Below are 23,593 nucleotides of genomic sequence, written 5' to 3' on the forward strand. Positions count from 1 at the left end.
TACAGGGAGGACATACCACTACCGTATTCTAGCCGGCCGACCACGTAAGTGCACTGGTATCTCAAGATCGAGAGCGACGTAGAGAAAACATGACCCTTCTTTACTCTCTTCCTTAGACAGAGCATAAATATATGGGATGGTACGGGCGATCCGCCTTAGGCTCCATGGTCGTTTTTTTGCGTCCAGAGTTCGCGCGACCCGAGAGGTATTGGATTTGTTTTTTATGGCGATTATCTTTCGCCGACCTGTAAAATCAGGTCCCCCACCCCAGTGCTGTCTACGAAGCTCCCTTGCCTACCTGTGCTGGGGTTGTGCGCACACTTACACACACACACACACACACACACACATTATTTATTTCAGAGAGGAAATGAGAGGGAGAGAGAAACATCAATGACGAGAGAGAATCACCTATCGGCTGCCTCCTGCACGCCCCACACTGGGGATTGAGCCCCCAACCCAGGCACGTGCTCTGACTGGGAATTGAACCACGACCTCCTTGTTCATAGGACGACGCTCAACCTCTAAGCCATCGTGGCCAGTCTCTTCTTCCAGTTTTAAAAGTTTTCTGCATCTAATTATAGGTTGAAACCCTAGGTGTGCATTTTGACTAGAAACATCCCTCTCAGACCTTCGTCTCGCCTCTCTAAATGCGTTTGCTCTGCCACAGTGTCTATGACAGCAGTGTCCAATGTCCCGGATTGTTCAGAAGACCTCGCTGCGTACTGGGTGGGCCTGTAGTTCCTTGTGTGCGATGATTTCACTTTCAGATGACATTTTGACTGGTTCCACAATGCTTCAGATTTTCTATTTATTCCAGAGGCCGTCTTGGAAAATAAATGCTCACATCGCACCAGGGCAGAGCGTGGCCCTGAGGGTGGGGGTCATGGTGTCTCTTGTCTCATTCTGGCTGTTGATGGAGGAAACCAAGGTGCCATCAGGATGGAGAGATACAGGGTGTGGCACCGGGAGGCTGGCCCTCCCTGCCTCAGGCTGTCACCTCAACAGCCCCCCAAAAAGGGGAACAGTGTCTCCCAGATGTTTAGCTCTCATTTCCTCGATGGATCAGGAAATAGACCCGGGGCCTCCTGAGACGCCTTTGCAGGCAGGTGACCCTGTCAGAGCCTCCCCCTCGGGGTCTCCTTCCTCCTCAGCCCGTCCATCGGTACCTCCCTGTGGTCCTCTCCATGGACAGTGCCACCAGGGCCCTGGAGACACTTCAGGAAGACGTGGGTCCCTTTGGACTTCAGAGCTCAGATCAGCAGGGACACGCTCACCCTCCAACTGTGCAGCTCAGGGCGCTGTCCTGTGACAATGAGCTCAGAGTCAAATGCAGGGAAATAAGGGAAGGAAACCAGTCTCCCCCTCAGCCCCAGAGTGTGGTTCTCTTCCTATCCCAGCCCCTGGTCACTCCCCTTTCTTGCAACAGCATCCTCCCCAGCAGCCTGGGAACTCGCCTCTGAGTCCCTCCTCCCCTCAGTGCCTTGTTCCTCAGGAAGATCTCTCCTCCTCGTCCCGGCTCCTGTCTTCACAGTCAGTGACAACAAATGTGTTATTGCTCCGATTTGGGGAATAAATCGAATTCTTATTTGTTTTTATTTTCAATATATATTTTTATTGATTACAGAGAGGAAGGTAAAGGCAGAGATATAAACATCCATGTTCGTCAAGGAACAGCAGAATTGTAGGATAGTGTGGAGTCAGGCCAGGGCCACCTTGGTCCTCCTCAGTGGCTCCCCATGGTTCATAGCAGGAAATCAGTTCAATGCAAATGGAAAGGAAAGAGCTGGAAATCCATAGTAATCAATGAAATCGGTGCAATCACTGATCACCAGAGAGACAGAAAATAAAAAACTATGAGGTGTCATCTTACCTGTCAGAATGGCTGTCACCAACAAATCAACAAATGACAATTGTTGGTGAGAATGTGGAGAAAAGGAACCCTGGTGCACTGCTGGTCGGAATGCAGACTGGTGAAGCCATTATGGAAAATGGTGTGGAGTTTCCTAAAATAATTAAAAATGGAACTGCCATTTGGCCTAGTGATCCCACACTGGGAATATATTCTAAGAACTCTGAAATAGCAATCAGAAAGAACATATACACCCCTATGTTCATAGAAGCCCAATTTAAAATAGCTAAGATCTGGAAAAGCCCAAGGGCCCACCAGCAGATGAATGGGTAAAAAAGCTGGTACATTGCCCTGACCAGTTTGGCTCAGTGGATAGAGCTTCGGCCTGTGGACTGAGGGGTCCCGGGTTCGATTCCGGTCAAGGGCATGTACCTTGGTTGCGGGCACATCCCCAGTGGGGCATGTGCAGGAGGCAGCTGATTGATGTTTCTCTCTCATCGATGTTTCTAACTCTCTATTCCCTCTCTTCCTCTCTGTAAAAAATCAATAAAAACAATAAAAATATATTTTAAAAAAGCTGGTACATTTACACCATGGAATGCTATGCAGCTGTAGAAAAGAAGAATTTTTTTACCCTTTGAGACAGCGTGGAGGGACCTGGAGAGTATTATGCTAAGAGAAATAAAAACAGTTAGAGAAAGGTATCACATGATCTCACTGGTATGTGGATTCTAAGGAACAATATAAACTGAAGAATAAAACAGATGCAGAGACATAGAAACATGAACAAACTGTGGAATCTCCAGGGAAGGAGGAGGGGGCTGGGTGGGTGAGGAGAAATTAACCGGGCGCCTTATATGCACATATGCACAGCTCAGTGTCACAGACATTAGTGTGGGGAAGGCAGGTGTGGGGAGGGGTGGCTCCTGAGAAGGGACTGGCGATGTAGCTGCCAGGAAAAAGTCTGTCCTCAATTCAACTGTGCCAGACCCTCAAATGAGGAAGACCCACCAACTGTAGCATCAAGGTCACTGGCAGGTACAGACTTGGATTTGTTTCCAGTTTGATATTTTTGTTGGCAGTGATCCTTCCAAGGCTGATCCTTTTGGGGAAATTGATCTAATTAGAGGTGGTCCTTCAAGGGTTCAGATCCATGTACACAACAGCTTTCTCAGGCGATCTTCTCCTGACTCTGTGGCCACGTCTGGTGTTGAGCCTTTCAGTGCAGCCGGCATCAGCCCTCACCCTTTGGTAGAAACACTGAGGCACAGTGACCCTATCGCTCCTGGTGGAAGGTTGTTGTTGCAGCTAGTGATTGGCCCACAGATTCATTTACCAATATTAACAATGGTGGTAACTATTCCTATAGGAAATGCAAGTGTGACCTCCAAACTGATTGATGTAAATGTATAAAACAAATAAATCTGAATCAATTTAAAACTGGATTGGAAAATGTTTTAAAAGCTACTTAAAACAATCCGTATGCATTCTTTAAATAAAATGATGCCAACAATTCAAAATTACTTATTTATTATTAAAATATTATGACTTCTGCTCAAGATAGCAGAGGAAGTAAAGGAAGTACTGAAATCCACCTACGACCACAGTGAAATCACAACTAAACTACAGAACAACCAGCATTCAGAACCACCTGGAATCTAGGTGAACAGAAGGTCCCAGGTAAGGATACAAAGAAGAAGCCACATGGAGGTGGTAGGAGGGTGGAGATGTGCAATGGGCTGGACCATGTGGAGCAGGTATCAGGACTTTTTTATTTTTTTACTTTGTTCTTCTTGGTTTAAAAATAATGCCACAGCCCAGCCAGTGTGGCTCAGTGGTTGAACATTGACTTATGAACCAGGATGTCACTGGTTCAAATCCTGCTCAGGGCACATGCCTGGGTTGTGGGCTCCATCCCCAAAAAGGGGGCGTGCAGGAGGCAGCTGATGTTTTTCTCTCCTCAATGTTTCTATGTCCCTATCCCTCTCTCTTCCTCTCTTTCTAAAATTAATAAAACACATTTAAAAAATAAATTAAATGGAATCCCCGCGTTATTAAGATCCATTTTGTCGGGATGAATGTGGCCCAGCATGAAAGGCTGTATAGAAGTGAATCCAAACCAGCCATGTGGATGGACCCTCACACACAGGGTGAGAACAGAAGGGTAGTGGAGGAGAGTGAGTGAGGCCAGGGAGGGAGGGAGAGCAGCCCAGTTGGATGGAGGAGGCGTCCTCTACAGGGACTTGGCCCAGGTTCTCCTGGACCCAAACCTCGCCTACCACGTCTCCTCCCCTGGACGTTCTCAGCAGACAGTTTCTCCAATTATGGTCCATATTTTCTTTCAGCACCTCCTGGGGTCATCAGATGGGCTCCAAGGCTCCCCCACTCTGAACGGTGCATTGTTCCCTCTGTGTTCACATTCTGGCTGCATGGAGGGTCCTTCTGGTGTCGTTTCGAGCCTGAAATAGCAGCACTCCGAGCACCACCAGGACCAAGCCAGCCACGCCCATCCGTATGAGATTCTCCACTGTGTAGTCTTGGGGATGGGAAAATAAGAATTGTGGGTAAAGAAGTCTCAGAGGTCAGGGCAGATCCAAACCTTTGGGATTCTGGTGTCTTCCCTGGGCTCCCACCTTCCCTTCACATCAGCATCCCAGTGATGTCTGAACTCAGCACCTGTTCTGTGGCACCTTGTAAGAGCTGTGCCCAAGAACTGAGGGTGAGAGAAGTTTGATCACAATTCAGAAATAACTAAGAGCTATGTGTTCTGTGTTCAGCCTGAGACAACACCCCATGGGCTTATTCCCCTACAGCTGAGAGATCCCACGTTCTCAACAGCTGGCGACCCAGGGTCCATGGAGGAAGGGTTGGAGTCAGGGGCTCCTGAATCTCAGGTGCACGAAGGGGTGAAAGTCTGGCCTGGGTCTCCTTCACCCCACCCCGCCCAGGCCCCTCCTCTCTGAGGTCCAAATTTTTATCGTCACCTGGAATTTTTCATCTATTGATTCTTTTATTAACTCATTTATTCATTTATTAAATACATTTTTATTGATTTCAGAGAGGAAGGGAGAGGGAGAGAGAAAGGGAGAAACATCAATGATGAGAGAGAATCATTGATTGGCTGCCTCCTGTACACTCCCTACTGGTAACTGAGCCTGCAACCGGGTCATGTGCCCTAGGCCAAAATCAAACCTGGGACCCTTCAGTCCATAGGCTGAGGCTCTATCCATTGAGCCAAACCAGCTAGGGTTTAACTCATTTATTCTACAATTATACAAATGAATACCTGCAGTGGTGGATATACATACTAAATGAGAACTGTGGGCAAATGGATGCTAATGGTGTGAGCTTTTGCTTTATATCAAAGTACAACAAAGGACGTCCACACTTCTGGCTCAACTTTAAGTCACAGAGAAAATCCCCCTAATTTCATTATTGAGTGAGCACCCAAAGTAGGAAATCATGTCAACCTGTTACCCTATTTGCTATAAAACCTGAGATATAAACAAAATTATTGACCTCTCCTTGTTAAAGTGATCCATGCAATAACTCTAAATGTCAGCTCCACAATTCAGAAATACACATGGATGATCAGCGTCACTCAGTTGGGTTAACATCCAAATGGGTGACACCAAGAAGCCTTTGCAATGTGTGTCATGTGGTTAAAGTCAGAGAAAAGATAATTATGGTCTCACAGCCAGTTGGCCTGGAGGTCAAATCCCCCCCAGTGTTACCTACAACAATCAAGGCTTAACTACAACAAGATGGCGCACAAAGACCACTAGGGGGTGCAACAAGAAAGCATAAAAAATGCGGAGACAAAGAAACAGGACAGATATGGAGGAAGGCAAAATGCTGGATATAGAGCTCAAAACCACACTTTTAAGGTCTCTCAAGAACTGTCTAGAAGCCGCCAATAAATTTAGTAAGGCCCTCGAAAAGACTGGTGAGACCGCCGATAAATATAGTGAGATCCTCAAGAAATCTAATGAGACCCTCGATGTTGTGATAAAGGACCAACTAGAAATTAAGCATACACGGACTGAAATAAAGAATATTATACAGACTCCTAACAGCAGACCAGAGGAGCGCAAGAATCAAATTAAAGATTTGAAATGCTAAGATGCAAAAAACACCCAACCGGAAAAGCAAAATTAAAAAAGAATCCGAAAATACGAAGATAGAGTAAGGAGCCTCTGGGACAGCTTCAAGCGCACCAACATCCGAATTATAGGGGTGCCAGAAGAAGAGAGACAGCAAGATATTGAAAACCTATTTGAAGAAATAATGACAGAAAACTTCCCCTACCTGGTGAAAGAAATAGACTTACAAGTCCAGGAAGCGCAGAAAACCCCCAACAAAAGGAATCCAAAGAGGACCACACCAAGACACATCATAATTAAAATGCCAAGAGCAAAAGACAAAGAGAGAATCTTAAAAGCAGCAAGAGAAAGAAACTCAGTTACCTACAAGGGAGTACCCATACGACTGTCAGCTGATTTCTCAACAGAAACTTTGCAGGCCAGAAGGGAGTGGCAAGAAATATTCAAAGTGATGAATGCCAAGAACCTACAACCAAGATTACTTTATCCAGCAAAGCTATCATTCAGAATTGAAGGTCAGATAAAGAGCTTCACAGATAAGGAAAAGCTAAAGGAATTCATCACCACCAAACCAGTATTATATGAAATGCTGAAAGGTATCCTTTAAGAAGAGGAAGAAGAAGAAAAAGGTAAAGATACAAATTATGAATAACAAATATGCATCTATCAACAAGTGAATCTAAGAATTAAGTGAATAAATAATCGGATGAACAGAATGAACTGGTGATTATAATAGAATCAGGGACATAGAAAGGGAATGGACTGACTATTCTTGGGGGGAAAAGGGGTGTGGGAGATGCGGGAAGAGACTGGACAAAAATCGTGCACCTATGGATGAACACAGTGGGTGGGGAGTGAGGGCGGAGGGTGGGGTGGGAGCTGGAAGGAGGGGAGTTATGGGAGGAAAAAAGAGGAACAAATGTAATAATCTGAACAATAAAGATTTAATTTAAAAAAAAGATAATTATGGGCAGATGTGCATCTGTCAGGAAAGAAAGCATTTCTAATAAACCCCAATGAAATAGAAGAAGGGATTGGAACAAAGTGGCCAATAGTGCTGTCAATATAAAATGCAAATTTGTAAATGGATTTGCCTTGACATAACTTTGGGTGTGAATGAAGCTGTTTTCCGGAGGGGAAGCTGTGGCCCATTTTGGTCCGTCATCCATCCTATGGGACGTGGAGTGAGAAAAATAGGTATGCCATCGGGAATAAGGAAGTGACATTTCCTTTGACTGCTGGGGATTATAATTTTATATCAGAGGGACCAACTGAAAAACAATCCACAGGGAGAGAAGCTTTGGGAGCCTAACAGGTCAGGATATAAATATGTCCAAACAGTAGCTTTCCTATGTGCACTTACTACCATTTAGAAAATCTACAGGAATCACACCGCTTACTCACAAATTACAATATTAGGTGTGCAATTCTCTAAGTGGGCTGTGCATTTACTGAATTTCACAAATAGCTGACAAAATACTTCTGAAGGTCATTCATAAAGCTCATTTGAAAATGTGTAATAAGAAGACTTTATATAAACAAGAAGTTGTTCTCCATAACAAATGGCTGGATTTAATCTGCTCCCAATGAAAAGAGGAATAGAATGTTTATATTTCTATCTGGACTCGATATAATGTAAGTTAAATTGTGAGCTCATAGACTGAAGTATTGACTGAAGGTTCTTTAAAAAGAGCCATAAGTGACCCGTGTGCACAGAGACACTGAGCAGAGGTGAAAGCATAGAGTGTGGGCAGGAGGGCCAGGTCCCCATGAGGCCTGCAGGGTCCCTCCTTGTTCTCAGGTGAGCACTGAGGGCCTGGAGGCCTCGAGGTGAGCACAGGGGGCCATGCAGTGTAGTGCCCACAGGCAGGATGCTTCTCTATAGGGGAGTGTCCAGTGGGGGCTGGACTACAGGGACCCAGATTCTGAGATGAAGATGTCAGGAGGTGAGTGGTGGTGGTGGTGTGTGTGGGTGAGGGTCTGTGTTCTCTGCTGAGTCTAATGACATCCCTGCTCATTTCACTCACATCTCACTCTCCCTCCCTACCTGTCATCTCTGCTGAGGTTCAGAAATGGGGTTCAGGAGTGGGAGATCCTGTCTGTCTCTACTCTCTTATGGGCTGGACTCTGCTCTGTGGGACCTCCTCCAGCTCCTTGTTTATTACTGTCACCTGCACTCCTAGGGACAGGGCCCTGAGCTGACTGAGCACAGAAAGGATGGGGTCAGGTTCCTCACCTGAGACCAGCAGCTCCAGGGGGTCACTGGGCTGTGACAGCAGGTAGGGGGAAGTGCTGTTTGAGCCATAGCACCTGTAGGTCCCCTGGTGGCCTGAGGTCACAGGACTGAGGGTGAAGTTGGCCTGAGAGGGTGCAGACGTGTCCTGCAGACGAAGGTGCTGGGGAGGGTCCAGTGACCCCTCCCTGTGCAGGTGGAAGGTGTCCAACCAGATCTCAGACCCACACTGCAGGGTCACGGTCACTCCCCTGGGCACTGAGGGTCCCGGCTGGGCTGAGAGGGAGGGTTTCCTGTATATTCCTGGGGAGACGAAGGTTGTGATTTATAGAGAGCCACCCTGCCCCTCACGCCCTTGACCCTGAGCTGAGGGACTTTGTCCTTCTCCAGAAACTCTGTGACCCCCTCCCAGCTCCTCTCAGTCCCTCTGGGGGGGGGTGTCTTTTATCTCCATGGCCCTCACCCCCTATCTCTCTCCCTTCCCTAGGCCTCTGCTCAGCTCAGCCTCTGCTCCAGGCCCTTCTCCTGGACCCCATCACCCCCAGGTGACCCTGGGCCCAGAGCCCTGAGCAGACCCTCAGGACAGGGGCAGGGCTGGCTCCTCACCTGCCACCAGGATGTCCAGGGGGGCACTGGAGGCCGACCACACAGAGGAGAGGCTGTGTCCACTGTAGCATCTGTACCGGCCCCCGTGGGTGCGGTTCACGTGGCCCAGGGGGAAGTGGGGGCTGTGCTGCCCATGGAGGCTCTGGGCGGGTGTGAGCCACTCGTCCTTGGTCAGAGCGAATGTGTCAAAGCCGGCCTCCGCGTGGCACTGGAGGGTCAGGCTGTGTCCAGTCAGCACCAGCGAGCCTGGCTGGGCCGAGAGGGCGGGCTCCCTGTGCACACCTGGGAGGAGGGGACAGTGTCAGCCAGGGGACACCCCACATTGCCCACTGGGCTGCAATGAGAGGTCTCACATGTCCCTCCCTGAGCCTCCCGCCTGTGGGTCTGTCCCCAAGAGGCCAGTGTCACTGATGCCCATGAGCCCAGGGCTCCGCTGGGCACAAAGTTCAGGTCAGGTATTTGGGTCCAAGAAACAGATGGGGTTGCACCTGAGCCTGTCCCTCACCTGTGACGTCGATGTGCAGAGGGGCACTGGGCTGTGACCACACGTTGGGGTAGACGGTGGAAGAACCATAGCATCTGTAGGTCCCCGCATGGGAGGCGCTCACGGGGACCAGAGGGAAGATGGCCCGCCACCTCCCAGCATGCATCCTGGGTTCTGCTTCCATGTGTCGGGGCGGGTCAGCCCCTCCCTCCTTCAGCAGATGGAAAGGGCCCGATGTGAACTGTGAGCTACAGGAGAGGGACACGTTCCCTCCTGAGGCCACCACAGGGCTTGGCTGGGCTGAGAGGGAGGGTGCACCACCCACTCCTGAGGGAGGAGAAAGGGTCTGTGTTAAAGGGACCGTTCCCTTATGCCCCAGGGGTGTTCTGTGAGGGTGAGGTCCCCTGAGGCCACACTTTATTCCCTCTGCCTGTGACCTGGAGCCCACAGTGGGGAGGTGACTCGGTGTCTCCCTTACCTGTCACCACCAGGAGCAGGGGGTCACTCCTCTGTGACAGTATGTCCCCAGTGGTGTAATATACACACTCGTATAGCCCTGCATGGGCTTGGGTCATGGCTTCAATGAGGAAACCGGCCTTGTTGCTGGAGTCCTGTGGGATCCTCGTTTCCCAGGGCTCAGAGCCCCTCTCTTTATACAGAAGGTAGGCACTAGCCTGCAGAGACCCCTGACACCAGATGGTCAGAGAGCTCTTGTTGGTGACGATGGGGCCTGGGTCTGCCCAGATGGAGGGTTTGGGGACGACTCCTGGAAAGGAATCAGACATGAAAGGTCAGAGGTGTCCTTCTCCCGCTCATGACGTGAATGAGCCAAAGATACCATTGAATGAGCACCTACTATGTGTGAGGCACATGCTGGGGTCTGTCACTCACCTCCTTACAGCTCATAGCAGTCATGCACCAGGGATTGCTGACCCCACCACCCACTTCACTGAGGCTCAGAGAGGTTAATCATGTGCCCCAGGTCACCCAGTCTGGGCGGGGCAGGGCTAGGACTGGAATGAACCTCCTGGATGAGGACTGTGGGTTCCCTGTGCTGCCCTCACTCTCCTCCTCCCCCCACCCCCACCCCCCGGGAAACCAGCTTTGTTGTCTGGGCTCTGCAGGGGCCTGTCCATGTCTCATCTAGAGCTGAGGGTCCTTCCTCATTACCCACACCCAGCACAGCAGGGACAGGAGGGGCAGGGTGAGGGCTGGACTAGGGGTCTCTCCCTCATCCATCCCCACCCACAGGGCCCTGATGCCTGCTCGTGAAGGTCCGGCTGAGCTGGGGCTCTGCCTTCCTGAGCTCTGTGAGGCCCCTATGTCACCTCATCTCCCAGCAGCCTGTGAGCAGGATGGGACCAGGGATGAGCAGACAGGAACCCGACACTCAGAGGAGAGAAGGGACCGCCCAGCCCCACAGCAGGAGCAGCAGAGCCAGGAGCTGAACCAGGGCTGTTCCCTCCTCTGAGCTGAGCATGAGCTGAGGGGTAGGAATGGGAGACAGGACCCTTGTCCTGCCTGTCCCTCCCTGTACAGTGTCACCGTCACTGAGACAGAGGGGACAGGCTCCTGGGGGTCTTCCCTGTGGGGCCCCTCTCTCAAGAGGTCAGGGCCAGAACTGACAGGAAATGTAAGATTTGCGCCCTGATTCACATTTTTAACACGTGCAGACACGGAAGCCCAGGCAGGGGAAGGGCGTGTCCAAGTGAGGGACTTCAGAGAGGCCTAAACTCCCACAAGACTCAGCCCTGTCCCCATGGAGGCACCCACCACCTCCTCACAGACCCCCATTTCCCTTCTATGGGCCTGACTCCCTGGGTGGGGGAGACTGATCCCCAGAACCCCTGGGGCCTGTGGTTCCCTGAAATCTGTCCCAGCTCCCAGGAGCCTTAGGACACAGCCTGCCCTTAGCGCATGGGTGGCGTTAGGTCCTCAGAGTCGGAACTGCCCAGGGGAGCTGTCTCCCTCTGAGCAAAGAGGACCACGTGGGAGGGGGGCTGGGTCCCAGGGGGCCTGGGAAGGACAGGAAGAGGGGGAGAGTCTGGGGCTGACCCTTAAGCCCCCCTCAGGCAGAGTCCTCACTAAGTCCCTCCCACCGCCCACCTGGCACCTTCTGGACCAGGTGAGGGAGAGGAGTGGAGAGGGGACAGGGGTGTCTGAGGGGCAGATCTCCTCCGGGTGACCATCCCTACAGCCCCTCCCTCCCTTTCAGCCCATGATTGTTCTGGGGAAAGGACCCTGAGCTGACAGCTCAGCAGACAGGTCAGGGCCCCTCACCTGAGACCAGGAGCTCCAGGGGCTCACTGGGGAGTGACAGCAGGAAGGGGGAGGTGCTGACTGAGCTGTAGCACCTGTAGGTGCCCCCGTGGGCTGAGGTCACAGGACTTATGGAGAACTCTGCCTGGTACTGCTGAGCTCCTGGCTTTGATCTCAGACGCAGGGGGGGATCAGCTGCCCCCTCCTTGGACAGAAGGAACGTGTCCCTCGGGCTCTGTGACTGACATCTCAGGGTCACGTTCACTCCTGAGGCCACCCTGGGGCCTGGCTGCACCAAGAGTGATGGTCTGTCAGGCAGGTGTCCTAGAAAGAGGGAGGGAGGTGAGGGCTGCCTGCCCACCTTGTTCTGGCCTGAGAGTCACCAGGCCTCTCTCTGAGGACCCTCCTCTCTGTCTGTTTCTGTCACTCTGGGTTTCTCCATCTCCCTTCCCACCCCCCGTCTCTCTTGTCTCCCTCCCTCCCTGGGGCCTGCACTTTCATTCTGGTCTCCCCACCTTAGACCCCAGCAGGGGCTGTGCAGAGTCTGGTCCCTGAGTGAACCCACTGGCTCCTCACCTGCCACCAGGATGTCCAGGGGGTCACTGGGGGCCGACCACTCAGAGGAGATGTTGTATCCACTGTAGCATCTGTACCGGCCCCCGTGGGAGCCATTGGTAATGTCCAGGGGGAAGTGGGCCTGAGAGAGCCCAGCCTGGGGCTGCAGGACAAGGCTGTGGGAGAGGTCTGGTTCACCCTCCTTGTGCAGAGCGAATCTGTCATAGCCGACATCAGAGCGACACTGGAGGGTCAGTCTCTGTCCAGAGGCCACGATGGGGGCCTGCTGGCTCAGGAGGGAGGGCTTCCCAGACTCACCTGGGGAGACCAGACATGAATTACAGGGGCTGCTCTTCCCATAACCCCTTCTCCTGGCCTAGCTCCGAGGTCTCACTGTCTCTCTCTGTGTCTCTGGACCAGGGGCTCCTGTGCTCCACTCTCCGCACCCCTTCACATGGGGCTCCCCTCCCAGAGAAGATGCCAATATGTCTGGTGCCTCAATCCATGGATGGGAGCAGGATGGGACTTACCTGGGATCAGGAGCTCCAGGGCATCACTAAGTGGTGAGCACACCTGAGATATATTCCTGTAGCAGCCATAGCATCTTAATGTCCATCTGTGAATGGGGGTCACGGGGCCCACAGGAAACAGGGCCTGGGACTGCCCACTGGGCTGTGGCTGTGAGTCCAGGGTCCAGGAGAGCCTGTGGTCTCCTTCCTCAGTCAGAATGAACCTGTCAAATCCCTGCCCTGAGCCACACCTGAGGGTCACATTCCCTCCTGAGGTCACCACAGGGCTGGGCATGGCTGAGAGGCTGGGTTTGCTGTAGGATCCTAGGAGAGGAGGAGGCAGCGTGTTAAATGGGGCTCACTCCTCCCTCATGTCCCCCAGGGCTGGGCTGTGAGAGGTAGACACCCTGAGAGCAGACCCCCTTCCTGAGGGCAGAGCCTGAGGCTGGGACCCCTGAGTGTCCTCTCACCTGTCACCACCAGCTCCAGGGGGTCACTGGGCTCTGACCAGCTTTTGGAGCTGAGGTAGTAACAGTGATATCTCCCTGCATCATGCTCTGTCATGTGTGTGATGGAGAACTTTGCCTTCTCCGCAAGCTCCTGTGGCTTCTGTATTTTCCATGGTGCTGGGCTTCCCTCTTTCTCCAGACGGTACTCCTCAGCCCCTGGGGCCCCCTCACACCAGATGGTAATGGAGCTCCCCCGGGGGATCACAGGGCCTGGCTCAGCCCAGAGGGTGGGCTTGGGGAGGGTTCCTGGAAGGAATCAGAGGCTGGGTAACAGGACATTCACACTCCTGGTCCCAACTCTCGGTCCTAGTTGCCCCCCATTTGTCAGACAGATCTGCACCCCTCCCCCTGCTTCCTGGAGGATGGCCCTTGAGGAGTGGGACTGGGACAACTGGTAACAGACTCACCTGCCTGCACTGGGGTCCTGAGGCCCACACTCAGCCCTGGAAGAGAGTCCCTGTGAGAGATTTGCCCTGAACCCTGAGCAGCACCCTCCTCCCCATGAGCTTCCTGAGTCCTGGGGTCCTGACAGACTAGGTCTCCCCTTCCCACTCCCCCCGCTCATCTCACCGAGGCAGAGCAGGGCTGTGAGGGTGGAGGTCATAGTGTCTTCTCCCTGTGGCCTCAGCTGAGCAGACGGAGGAGGCCACGGAGCCAGCAGGATGGACAGAGAGATGCACGGGTGGTGGTCACTTGGAGGCCGATCCTCCACATCAAAGGGTTGTTATGTCAGCAGCCTATAGGGGAGGGCACAGCCTGGCTCTCATTTCCATGGTGAAGCAGGAAATAGATCCGGAGCCTCCTGAGACGCCCCTTGCAGGTGAGGTGACCCAGGGCACGTCCTTCCGTGTCAGAGCCTCCCCCACGGGGTCTCCCTCCTCCTCAGCCCGTCCATCAGCACCTCCCTAGGGTCCTCACCATGGACTGTGCCACCCGGGCCCTGGAGAAGCTTCAGGAAGACGTGGGTCCCTGTGGCCTGCAGAGCTCAGATCAGCAGGGACACGCTCACCCTCTCACTGTGCAGCTCAGGGCGATGTCCCTGTGACAGTGAGCACAGAGGCAAATGCAGGGAAATAAGGGAGGAAACAGGTCCCTTCTATGAACCTAGAGTTATCTTTCTTAGAGTTATCTGGGTTATCTTTCTATCACAAGTTTCTTCATGAACTTCCCTTTTTCTCAGCCACAGCCTCCAACCCCTCCTTCCTGGGAACAGGCCTCAGGGTCATTTTCCCCCTCAGGGTCCCTCGTTCCTCGGGAAGACCTGTCCCCCTGGGACCATGGCTTGTCCTAGCCAATAAGAAGTTGTCATTTGGCCTAGAGCTTTGATTTGTTGAGAAAAACCCCCTTTATTTAAATTCTTGTGTCCCACCTGCTACTGTGTGAACTGAGCAGTAATGTCTTGATCAGGTGTTCGCTTTCTTTTTTTTTTTTTTTTTTTACATGAGAACATCCAGTGTAATTTATTTTATTTTCTCTTCAATGAGTTTAACTTCTGGAGGGTTACAGCAATACACGGATTCAGTGTCCAATGGTCTTAGCAGGAGAGTTTCTCTGCAATTTGGTATGAACAGTCCACTGTCCCCATGAGCATGGGTTCCCTCCCCAGGTGACTGTGGATTTTTGCTGTTTGCCACCAGGAGTCACTGTGCTGCTCTTTGCTTTGTACACGGAGCCCATCTCTTTCCCAGACCTAGTTCAGTTTCATCTCCCGCACACACCTTCAGCTTTAAGGGCAGCTGTGAGCTCCCTCTGGTCCCCTGACCCCGCCTGCAACCGGCAGAGCTGGTCTGAACCACAGCTTCCACACATAGGAGTCCTGCTCCCAGTGGGCCCCACGTCCAGTTACAGGAGTGTCACTCATACTTTTCTTCTTCTTCCTTTTTTTCCGTAACAAGTTTGAAAAAATATATACATATTTCTTTATTGATTTCAGAGAAGATGGGAGAGGGAGAGAGAAACATCAATGATGAGAGAGAATGACTGACTGGCTGCCTCCTGCATGCCTCACTGGGAAATCAAGCTCACAACCTGGGCATGTGCCCTGACTGAGAATTGAACCTCGACCTCCTGGTTCATAGAATGATGTACAACCACTGAGCCATGCTGGCTGGATGATTCTCATTTAAATAGCCCTCCATTGTCCATTAGGTGTGTGACCTTCACCCTCAATGTACAATCTCTTGAGTCTCAGTTTCCGCTCATGTAGCACGTCGTCAAGAACGCAACCCATTACAGTGGTTGTGGGGTCGGTGCCGTGGGGACCTGGAGGGAGCCATCCTGGTTTATTTCCACCTGACTAAGCCCTGTGAGGTGAGCCCTGAGCGGTGTTGTTCAGAACTCCGCAGGAATTGGATGATTGCTATATCCACGTACAAATCCCATCTGCTCCTGATACTCAGAAAGGCTATGTCAGTGGTCGGCAAACCGTGGCTCACAAGCCACATGCAGCTCTTTGGCCCCTTGAGTGTGGCTCTTCCACAAAATACCACTTGCAGGCACGCATGTACAGTTCTATTGAAACTTTGCGGCCCATGCGCAGAAGTCGGTTTTCAGCCTGTGCAAGTCTATTTTGAAGAAGTGGCATTAGAAGAAGTGGGGGGTGTTGGGTGACAGGAGACGCAGTGCAGGTGGGCCGCGGGATATGCAGCACCGGGGAAATGCGTAAATTGTACGGAATTTAATTTTATCAATAAATAATATTGTTATTAAGTATGCTATCAGGTTTTATTCCATGTACCTATAGTTTAACTAAGACTTAAATCTTTAAGTAAAGTTTTAGGGAAAGTTTTGGAGTGAAAGAAGATGTAGTGTTGAGGATTGAGAAAGGTATGTTGAGATGGATTGGACATACAGAGAGGATGAACGAAGGAGATAGACGAAACAAGTATACAAGACGAGTGTGGATGGGAGAGTTGGAAGGGGTCGACCGCAGCGAACGTACCTCAATCAGATTGAGGATGTTTTTAGCAAAGGTCAGCTTAGGAGTCCCCTAATTAAGTTAATAACAATGTACCTACCTATATAGTTTAAGTTTAAAAAATTTGGCTCTCAAAAGAAATTTCAATCATTGTACTGTTGATATTTGGCTCTGTTGACTAATGAGTTTGCCAGCCACTAGGCTATGCACATGGTTTCTGAAACATGTGGCCATCCTCAATGCCCAAAAAGGGAAGTGGAAGTTCCCCAGATGAAGGCGGAAGTAGAACAGATAATGGGTGCCAACCCTGAGTGACTACTGTGCCTGGGTGCAGCCAGAAGTCATCAGCATGGGGTTTCCCACCTGTGTGTGGACAAGAGAGGGACCCAGGGTGGCCACACACAGGGAGGGAAGATGGACTCAGGGTGAAAGTTGGAGCAGGGTTGGGCCCTCCACATGCTTTGGATAGGGGCACTGGGGTCTCTCTGCCCACAGACCCAGCCCATGGTCAGCACTGAGCCACACTCACTGTGTGTGTATGATTGAAACGGATTCAATCCATTCTAGCCGGGAATGGGCATCTGTCCAGGTGTGAGTGTGAGGCTCACCTTTGGCGTGGGCCCTGCTGGGCACATCAGAGTCAGATGCTAACTTAGGGAGAGTGAATGCCACAGGGCAGGGCAGATCCAACTCTCCACCTCTTTGCGTTCTGAACATCAGGACGGCCCTGGGAAGGACTCTGTGGAGGAGCAGGAATGTGGGAGGGGAGGGTCCAATATGAATGGATGTGAAAGGGAAATCCCAGGGGGTGAGAGGAGAGAAGGGCTTGCCTCCCCTGCACCCTCCCTTTCCTCCCCGCCCCACCCCTGCCTGCCTGTCCTTCCTTCCCCTCCCCTGCAGGATGGGGGCACCATGGCTTTGCCTGCCCAGCTCTCCCTGAAACAGTCATCAAGTGGGACCCCTTCATGTGGAAAATACTACAGACAGGGGGGTGCGGGCCGTCCCTGAGGGTACTGGCTGCTGCTGCTGCTTTCCTGAACATATCAGGCTCCCTGACCTGACACTGGGAAAGGGTTGGGATTTAGCTGACCCAGAAGGCAAAGGGGTATTGTTCATTGCTCTGTGTCTTGTGCTTGTACCCAGAATGCATTGCAGCTGTCTTTGAGGAACTTGATTCTGGCTGTTACTCCACCAAGACTTCACCACACCCGTAGTGCCTTGATGGACAGGGGGACCTCTGCACCGGGGTTTGTGGGCTGTAAAATCCAAAGACAAGGCCAAAGATGGTGCCATTTTTGATCATTTTGAGCCCATATATGGATTTCTGTCTGTGATAAAGGGAAACCAGCGTCGCTCATCTTGAAGCTGCCTGTGGCTGCCCTTGGAAGCTTTTAGGAGCTGAGTGGTGTTGGCCCTGGTGCAATGGCTACCGCGATGAGTTTGCAGGTGCCATGTGCTTGGTAAAGGGCACATTGGAGAAAGCACCTATGCCCATGTCCTGGTCTCCAGCCTTGTGCCACCTGCTAAGAGGAAAACGGGTTGGATCCCCTGCAGAAAAGCTTAATAGGATGGCATCTTCCTGGAAACTGATGAGGACATGGATGAGTTTGTGTCTGGATTTGAGGTTTGTGAGATCTTCGTGGAGACAGGGTTAGCTTCTACCTGACTAGCCTACCTTTGGGTGTCATGTGACCTTGACATGACAGTGCACATAGCCTTTCTCAGCATCAGGAGCAGATGGGATTTGTACGTGGGTATAGCAACGATCCAATTCTGTTTCTTTGTTATGGGGTGGGGCCACAATATTAGTAGCAAAGAAACAGAATTTCCGGAGGATGAGGCGCAGAAATCAGGATTTTAAAAAGATTCCCAGGTGATTCTAATGTGCAGCCAAGGTTGAGAACCACTGCCTTACTGGGTTCAATGAGCAGGAAGTCCAACTGCAGGAGCAACTCAGGGAAGTCAGCCTAATGCCCTGAGGAGGCCCAGCTGGTCACAACCCTGGAGCTGAAGGAACTAGTCAAGAGTCGCAGATCTCCACCTCTGTGGAAGAGTGGGCCATGCTAGGGAAGAGTGGATTCGCTACGGCAAGGAACAGTAGGATTGGGGGAGAGTATGTAGTCAGGCCAGGGCCACCTTGGACCTCCTCAAGGGCACCTGCATGGTTCATAGGAGGAAATCAGTTCAATGCAAATGGATGAAAAGAAAGAGATGAAAAGGAAAGAGCTGGAAACCTATAGTAATCAATAAAATTGGTGCAGTCACTGATCACCAGAGAGACAGAAAATAAAACACAATGAGGTATCACCTCACCTGTCAGAATTGTCAACAAATCAACAAATGACAATTGTTGGTGAGGATGTGGAGAAAAGGGAACCCTCGTGCACTGCTGGTGGGAATGCAGACTGGTGAAGCCATTATTGAAAAAGGTGTGGAGTTTCCTCAAATAATTAAAAATGGAACTGCCATTTGGCCTAGTGATCCCACACCTGCAATATACCCTAAGAAGCCTGAAACAGCAACTAGAGAGAACATATGCACTCCCATGTCCATAGAAGCCCAATTCACAATAGCTAAGATCTGGAAACAGCCCAAGTGCCCATCAGTAGATGAGTGGGTAAAAAAAATCTGGAATTTAATGCAGCTGTAGAAAAGAAGGATTTCTTTTTTTTTTTTAATATATTTTATTGATTTTTTACAGAGAGGAAGGGAGAGAGATAGAGAGTTAGAAACATCGACGAGAGAGAAACATCCATCAGCTGCCTCCTGCACATCTCCCACTGGGGATGTGCCCGCACCCAAGTACATGCCCTTGACCGGAATCGAACCCGGGACCCTTCAGTCCGCAGGCCGACGCTCTATCCACTGAGCCAAACCGGTTTCGGCATAAAGAAGGATTTCTTACCCTTTGAGACAGCATGGAGGGACCTGGACAGTACTATGCTGAGTGAAATGAGCCAGTTAGAGAAAGGTAAGTATCACATGATTTCACTTGTGTGTGGATTCTGAGGAAAAATAGAAACTGAAGAATAAAACAGATCCACAGACATAGAGCATGGAACACACTGGAATCTCCAGGGAATGAGGAGGGGGCTGGCTTGGTGAGGAGAAATTAACTGGGTGACTCATATGCATATATGCACAGCTCAGGCACACAAAGATTAGTGTGGGGAAGCCAGGTGTGGGAAGCGGTGGCTCCTGACCTTGGCGATGCAGGTGCCAAGAACAAGTTTGTCCTGAATCCAACAGTGCCAGACACTCCAATGAGGAAGACCCAGCGACTGTAGCATCCAGGTCCCTGGCAGATCCAGGTGCAGATACAGACTTGGATTTGTTTCCAGTTTGATATTTTTGTTGGCAGTGATCCTTTCAATGCTGATCCTTTTGGGGAAATTGGTCTATTTGTAGGTGGTCCTTTCAAGGGCTCAGATCCGTGTACAGGAGACAGCATTCTAAGGCGATCTTCTCCTCACCCTGTGGCCACGTATGGAGTTGAGCCTTTCAGTGCAGGCGGCATCAGCAGTGACCTTTTGGTAGGAACCCTGAGGCACAGTGACCCTATTGCTCCAGGTGGAAGGTTGCTGTTGCAGCTAGTGATTGGCCCACAGACCCATTTACCAATATTAACAATGGTGGTAACTATTCCTTTTGGAAATGCATGTGTGACCTCCAGACTGATTCATGTAAATGTATAAAACAAATAAATCTGAATAAATTAAAAACTGGTCTGGAAAATTTTTAAAAAGCTACTTAAAATGAACCGTATGCATTACTTAAATAAAATGATGCCAACAATTCCAAATGATTTATTATCAAAATATTAGGACTTCTGCTCAAGATAGCAGAGGAAGTAAAGAAAGTACTGAAATCCTCCCATGACCACAGTGAAATCACAACTAAACTACAGAGCAAGCAGCATTCAGAACCACCTGGAATCTAGGTGATCAGATGGTCCCAGGTAAGGATACAAAGAACAAGCTTCCTGGAGATGGTAGGAGGAGTGGAGATGTGCAATGGGCTAGCCAGTAGACTATGTGGAGCAGGTATCAGGACTTTTTTTTCTTTTACTAAGTTCTTCTTGGTTTAAAAGTAATCCTACAGCCCAGCCAGTGTGGCTCAGTGGTTGAACATCGACCTATGAGTCAGGAAGTCACTGGTTCAAATCCAGGTCAGGGCACATGCCTGGATGGTGTGCTCCATCTTCAAAAGGGGGCGTACAGGAGGCAGCTGATTTTTTTTCTCCTCAATGTTTCCATTGTCCATCCCTCTCCCTTCGGCTCTCTCTAAAATCAATAATAACATAATTAAAAAAGTAAAAATGAAATAAAATAAACAATCCCATGGTTATGAAGATACCACATTTTGTTGGGACGGATGTGGCCCAGCATGAAGGGGTGTTTAGATGGGAATCCAAACCAGCCAGGTGGGACTGGCCCTCACGTCACAGGGTGAGAATAGAAGGGCAGTGAAGGAGAGTGGGAGAGCACCCCAGGTGGATGGAAGAGGCGTCCTCTACAGGGACATGACCCACGTTCTCCAGCACCCAAAACGTGCCTCTCACCTCTCCTCCCCTGGACATTCTCAGCAGTCAGTTTCCCCAACTATGGTCCATATTCTCTTTCAGCACCTCCTGGGATCATCAGATGGGCTCCAAGGCTCCCCCACTCTGAACGGTGCATTGTTGCCTCTGTGTTCACATGCTGGCTGCATCATGGGTCCTTCTGGTGTCATTTCGAGCCTGAAATAGCAGCACCACGAGGACCACCAGGACCAAGCTAGCCACGCCCATCCGGATGAGATTCTCCACTGTGTAGTCTTGGGGTTTGGAGGCTGGAAAATGTGGGTACAAAGGTCAGAAAGGTCAGGGCAGACCCAAATCTCCAGGGTTCTGGTGTCTACCTTGGTTCCCACCTCCCCTTGACATCAGCGTCCCTGTGATGTCTGAACTCAGCACCTGCTCTGAGTCACCTTCATAAGAGTTAGCTGTGCCCAAGAACTGATGGTGAGGGGACGAATTGTCCCAATTCAGAAATAACTAAGAGCTGCGTGTTCCATGTTCAGCCTGAGACTCAAGACCCATGAGCTTATTCCCCTACAACTGAGATTCCACATTTTCAACAGCTGGGGACCCAGGGTCCATGGAGGAGGGGTTGGTGTCAGGGGCTCCTGAATCTCAGGAGCACAAAGGGGTGAAAATCTGGGCTGGGTCTGTTTTACCCCACCCCACCCAGGCCCCTCCTCTCTGGGGTCCGCATTTTCATTGTCACCTGGAATTGTTCTTCTATTGATTCTTCTATTAACTCATTTCTTTATTTATTAAATATATTTTATTTGATTTCAGAGAGGACGAGAGAAGGAGACATAGACAGATACATCAATGATGAAAGAGAATCATTGATTGGCTGCCTCCTGCACACCCCCTACTGGGGACTGAGCCTGCAACCTGGGCATGTGTCATTGGCCAAAATCATACCTGAGAGCCTTCATTCCATAGGCTGATGTGCCATCGACTGAGCCAAACCAGGTAGGGTTTAACTCATTTATTCTACAATTATACAAATGAATACCTACAGTGGTAGATATATTTTACCAGATGAAAATTGTGGGCATATGGATGCTAATGGTGTGAGTTTTTTTAAATCTCAAAGTACAAGGAAGGTCATAACCACGGATGTCCACACTTCTGGCTCAAACTTTAAGTCACAGAGAAAACCCCCCCTAATTTCATTATTGAGTGAGCACCCGAAGTAAGAAATCATGTCAATCTCTTCCCCAAATTTGCTATAAAACCCGAGATTTAAACAAAATTATGACCTCTCCTCATTACAGTAATCCATGCAGTAACTCTAAATGTCAGCTCCACAGATCAGAAAACGCACATGGATGATCAGCGTCACTCAGTTGGGTAAATATCCAAATGGGTGACACCAAGAAGCCTTTGTAATGTGTGTCATGTGGTTAAAAGTCTGAGAAAAGATAATTATGGGGGGATGTGCATCTGTCAGGGAAAGAGAGCATTTCTAGTAAACCCTAATGAAACAGAAGAGGTGCTGGTGGTGGGGGTGTGTGTGAGCCCCTCGTCCTTGGTCAGAGTTAATGTGCCAAAGCCGGCCTCCATGTGGCACTGGAGGGCCAGGCTGTGTCCAGGCAGCACCAGCGAGCCTGGCTGGGCCGAGAGGGCCGGTTCCCTGTGCACACCTGGGAGGAGGGGACAGTGGCACCAGGGGACACCCCACATCGCACACTGGGCTGCAGTAAGAGCTCTCACATGTCCCTCCCTGAGCCTCCCGCCTGTAGGTCTGTCCCCAAGAGGCTAGTGTCACTAATCCCCATGAGGCCAGGGTGCCAATGGACACACAGCACAGTCATTTTGGGCCCAGGAAGCAGATGGGGATGCCACCACATCTTCCCTCACCTGTGACCTTGATGTGTAGAGGGTCACTGGGCTGTGACCACACGTTGGGGTAGGAGCTGGAAGAACCATAGCATCTGTAGGTCCCCCCATGGGAGGTGCTCACGGGCCCCAGAGGGAAGATGGCCTGCCTCCTCCCATCATAGGTCCTGGGTTCTGCTTCCATGTGTCGGGGCGGGTCAGCCCCTCCCTCCTTCAGCAGATGGAAAGGGCCCGATGTGAGGTTAGAGCTACAGGACAGGGACACGTTCCCTCCTGAGGCCACCACAGGGCTTGGCTGGGCTGAGAGGGAGGGTGCACCGTACACTCCTGAGGGATGAGAAAGGATCTGTGTTAAAGGGACCGTCACCCTCATGCCCCAGGTGTGTCCTCTGAGGGGTGGGGTCCCTGAGGCCACACTGTATTCCCTCTGCCTGTGACCTGGAGCCCACAGTGGGGAGGGTTCCTGGTGCCTCCCTTACCTGTCACCACCAGGAGCAGGGGGTCACTCTGCTCAGAGAGTATGTCCCCAGTGGTGTAATATGCGCACTGGTACAGCCCTGCGTGAGATGAGGTCGTGGCTTCAATGAGGAAACCGGCCTTGTTGCTGGAGTCCTGTGGGATCCTGGTTGCCAAGGGCTCAGAGCCCCTGTCTTTATACAGAACGTAGGCACTAGCCTGCAGAGAACCCTGACACCAGATGGTCACGGGGCTCCCATTGGTGACGATGGGGCCCGGGTCAGCCCAGAGGGAGGGTTTGGGGACGACTCCTGGAAAGGAATCAGACATGAAATGTAAGGGGCGTCCTTCTACCCTCATGACATGAATGTGCCAGTGAAGCCATTAAATCAGCGGTTCTCAACCTGTGAGTCGCGACCCTTCGGTGGTAGAATGACCCTGTCACAGGAGTCGCCTAAGACCATCCTGAATATCGGAAATTTACATTATGATTCGAGAATCGAAGATGGCGGCATAGGTAAACACCGGAGTTTGCTGCCTCGAACAACCACTTCAAAAATACAACTAAAAGTCAGAGCGGACATCAACCAGAACCATGGGAAGGCTGGCTGAGGAGAGTCTCTTCAACTAGAAGCAAAAACAACAGCATTCCGATGCTCAGCGGAGGCGCAGTGTGGAAAATTTAAAGGTACGGCGGTGCGGTGGTGAGGGTGCGC

The 23,593-nt window shown here is 51.0% G+C and overlaps 2 protein-coding genes and 2 pseudogenes across 2 annotated transcripts; 1 reads left to right on the plus strand and 3 right to left on the minus strand.

The window, feature by feature from the left end:
• Window positions 1-4,266: 4,266 nt before the first annotated feature.
• On the minus strand, window positions 4,267-10,414 carry LOC102442951 (leukocyte immunoglobulin-like receptor subfamily A member 6). The gene is made up of 6 exons (XM_023747096.1): window positions 10,378-10,414; window positions 9,757-10,044; window positions 9,300-9,605; window positions 8,795-9,076; window positions 8,192-8,491; window positions 4,267-4,388 (listed from the first exon to the last, which is right to left on the minus strand). Exons 1-6 carry the CDS (start codon window positions 10,412-10,414, stop codon window positions 4,267-4,269), a joined length of 1,335 nt encoding a protein of 444 aa, XP_023602864.1.
• A 791-nt stretch (window positions 10,415-11,205) lies between these two features.
• LOC102443279 (leukocyte immunoglobulin-like receptor subfamily A member 6) lies at window positions 11,206-13,729 on the minus strand. Its single transcript, XM_023747097.1, has 7 exons — window positions 13,681-13,729; window positions 13,518-13,553; window positions 13,072-13,356; window positions 12,623-12,925; window positions 12,114-12,410; window positions 11,559-11,861; window positions 11,206-11,294 (listed from the first exon to the last, which is right to left on the minus strand). The coding sequence occupies exons 1-7, from the start codon at window positions 13,712-13,714 to the stop codon at window positions 11,206-11,208; spliced, it is 1,347 nt and encodes a 448-aa protein (XP_023602865.1). The 5' UTR covers window positions 13,715-13,729.
• A 3,210-nt stretch (window positions 13,730-16,939) lies between these two features.
• On the plus strand, window positions 16,940-19,314 carry LOC111823990 (annotated as a pseudogene).
• A 938-nt stretch (window positions 19,315-20,252) lies between these two features.
• LOC102417686 overlaps window positions 20,253-23,593 on the minus strand; it is a 32,150-nt pseudogene continuing 28,809 nt past the window's right edge.

The sequence above is a fragment of the Myotis lucifugus genome, unplaced genomic scaffold, assembly GCF_000147115.1.
Source record: "Myotis lucifugus unplaced genomic scaffold, Myoluc2.0 scaffold_793, whole genome shotgun sequence".
Taxonomy (NCBI): Eukaryota; Metazoa; Chordata; class Mammalia; order Chiroptera; family Vespertilionidae; genus Myotis; species Myotis lucifugus.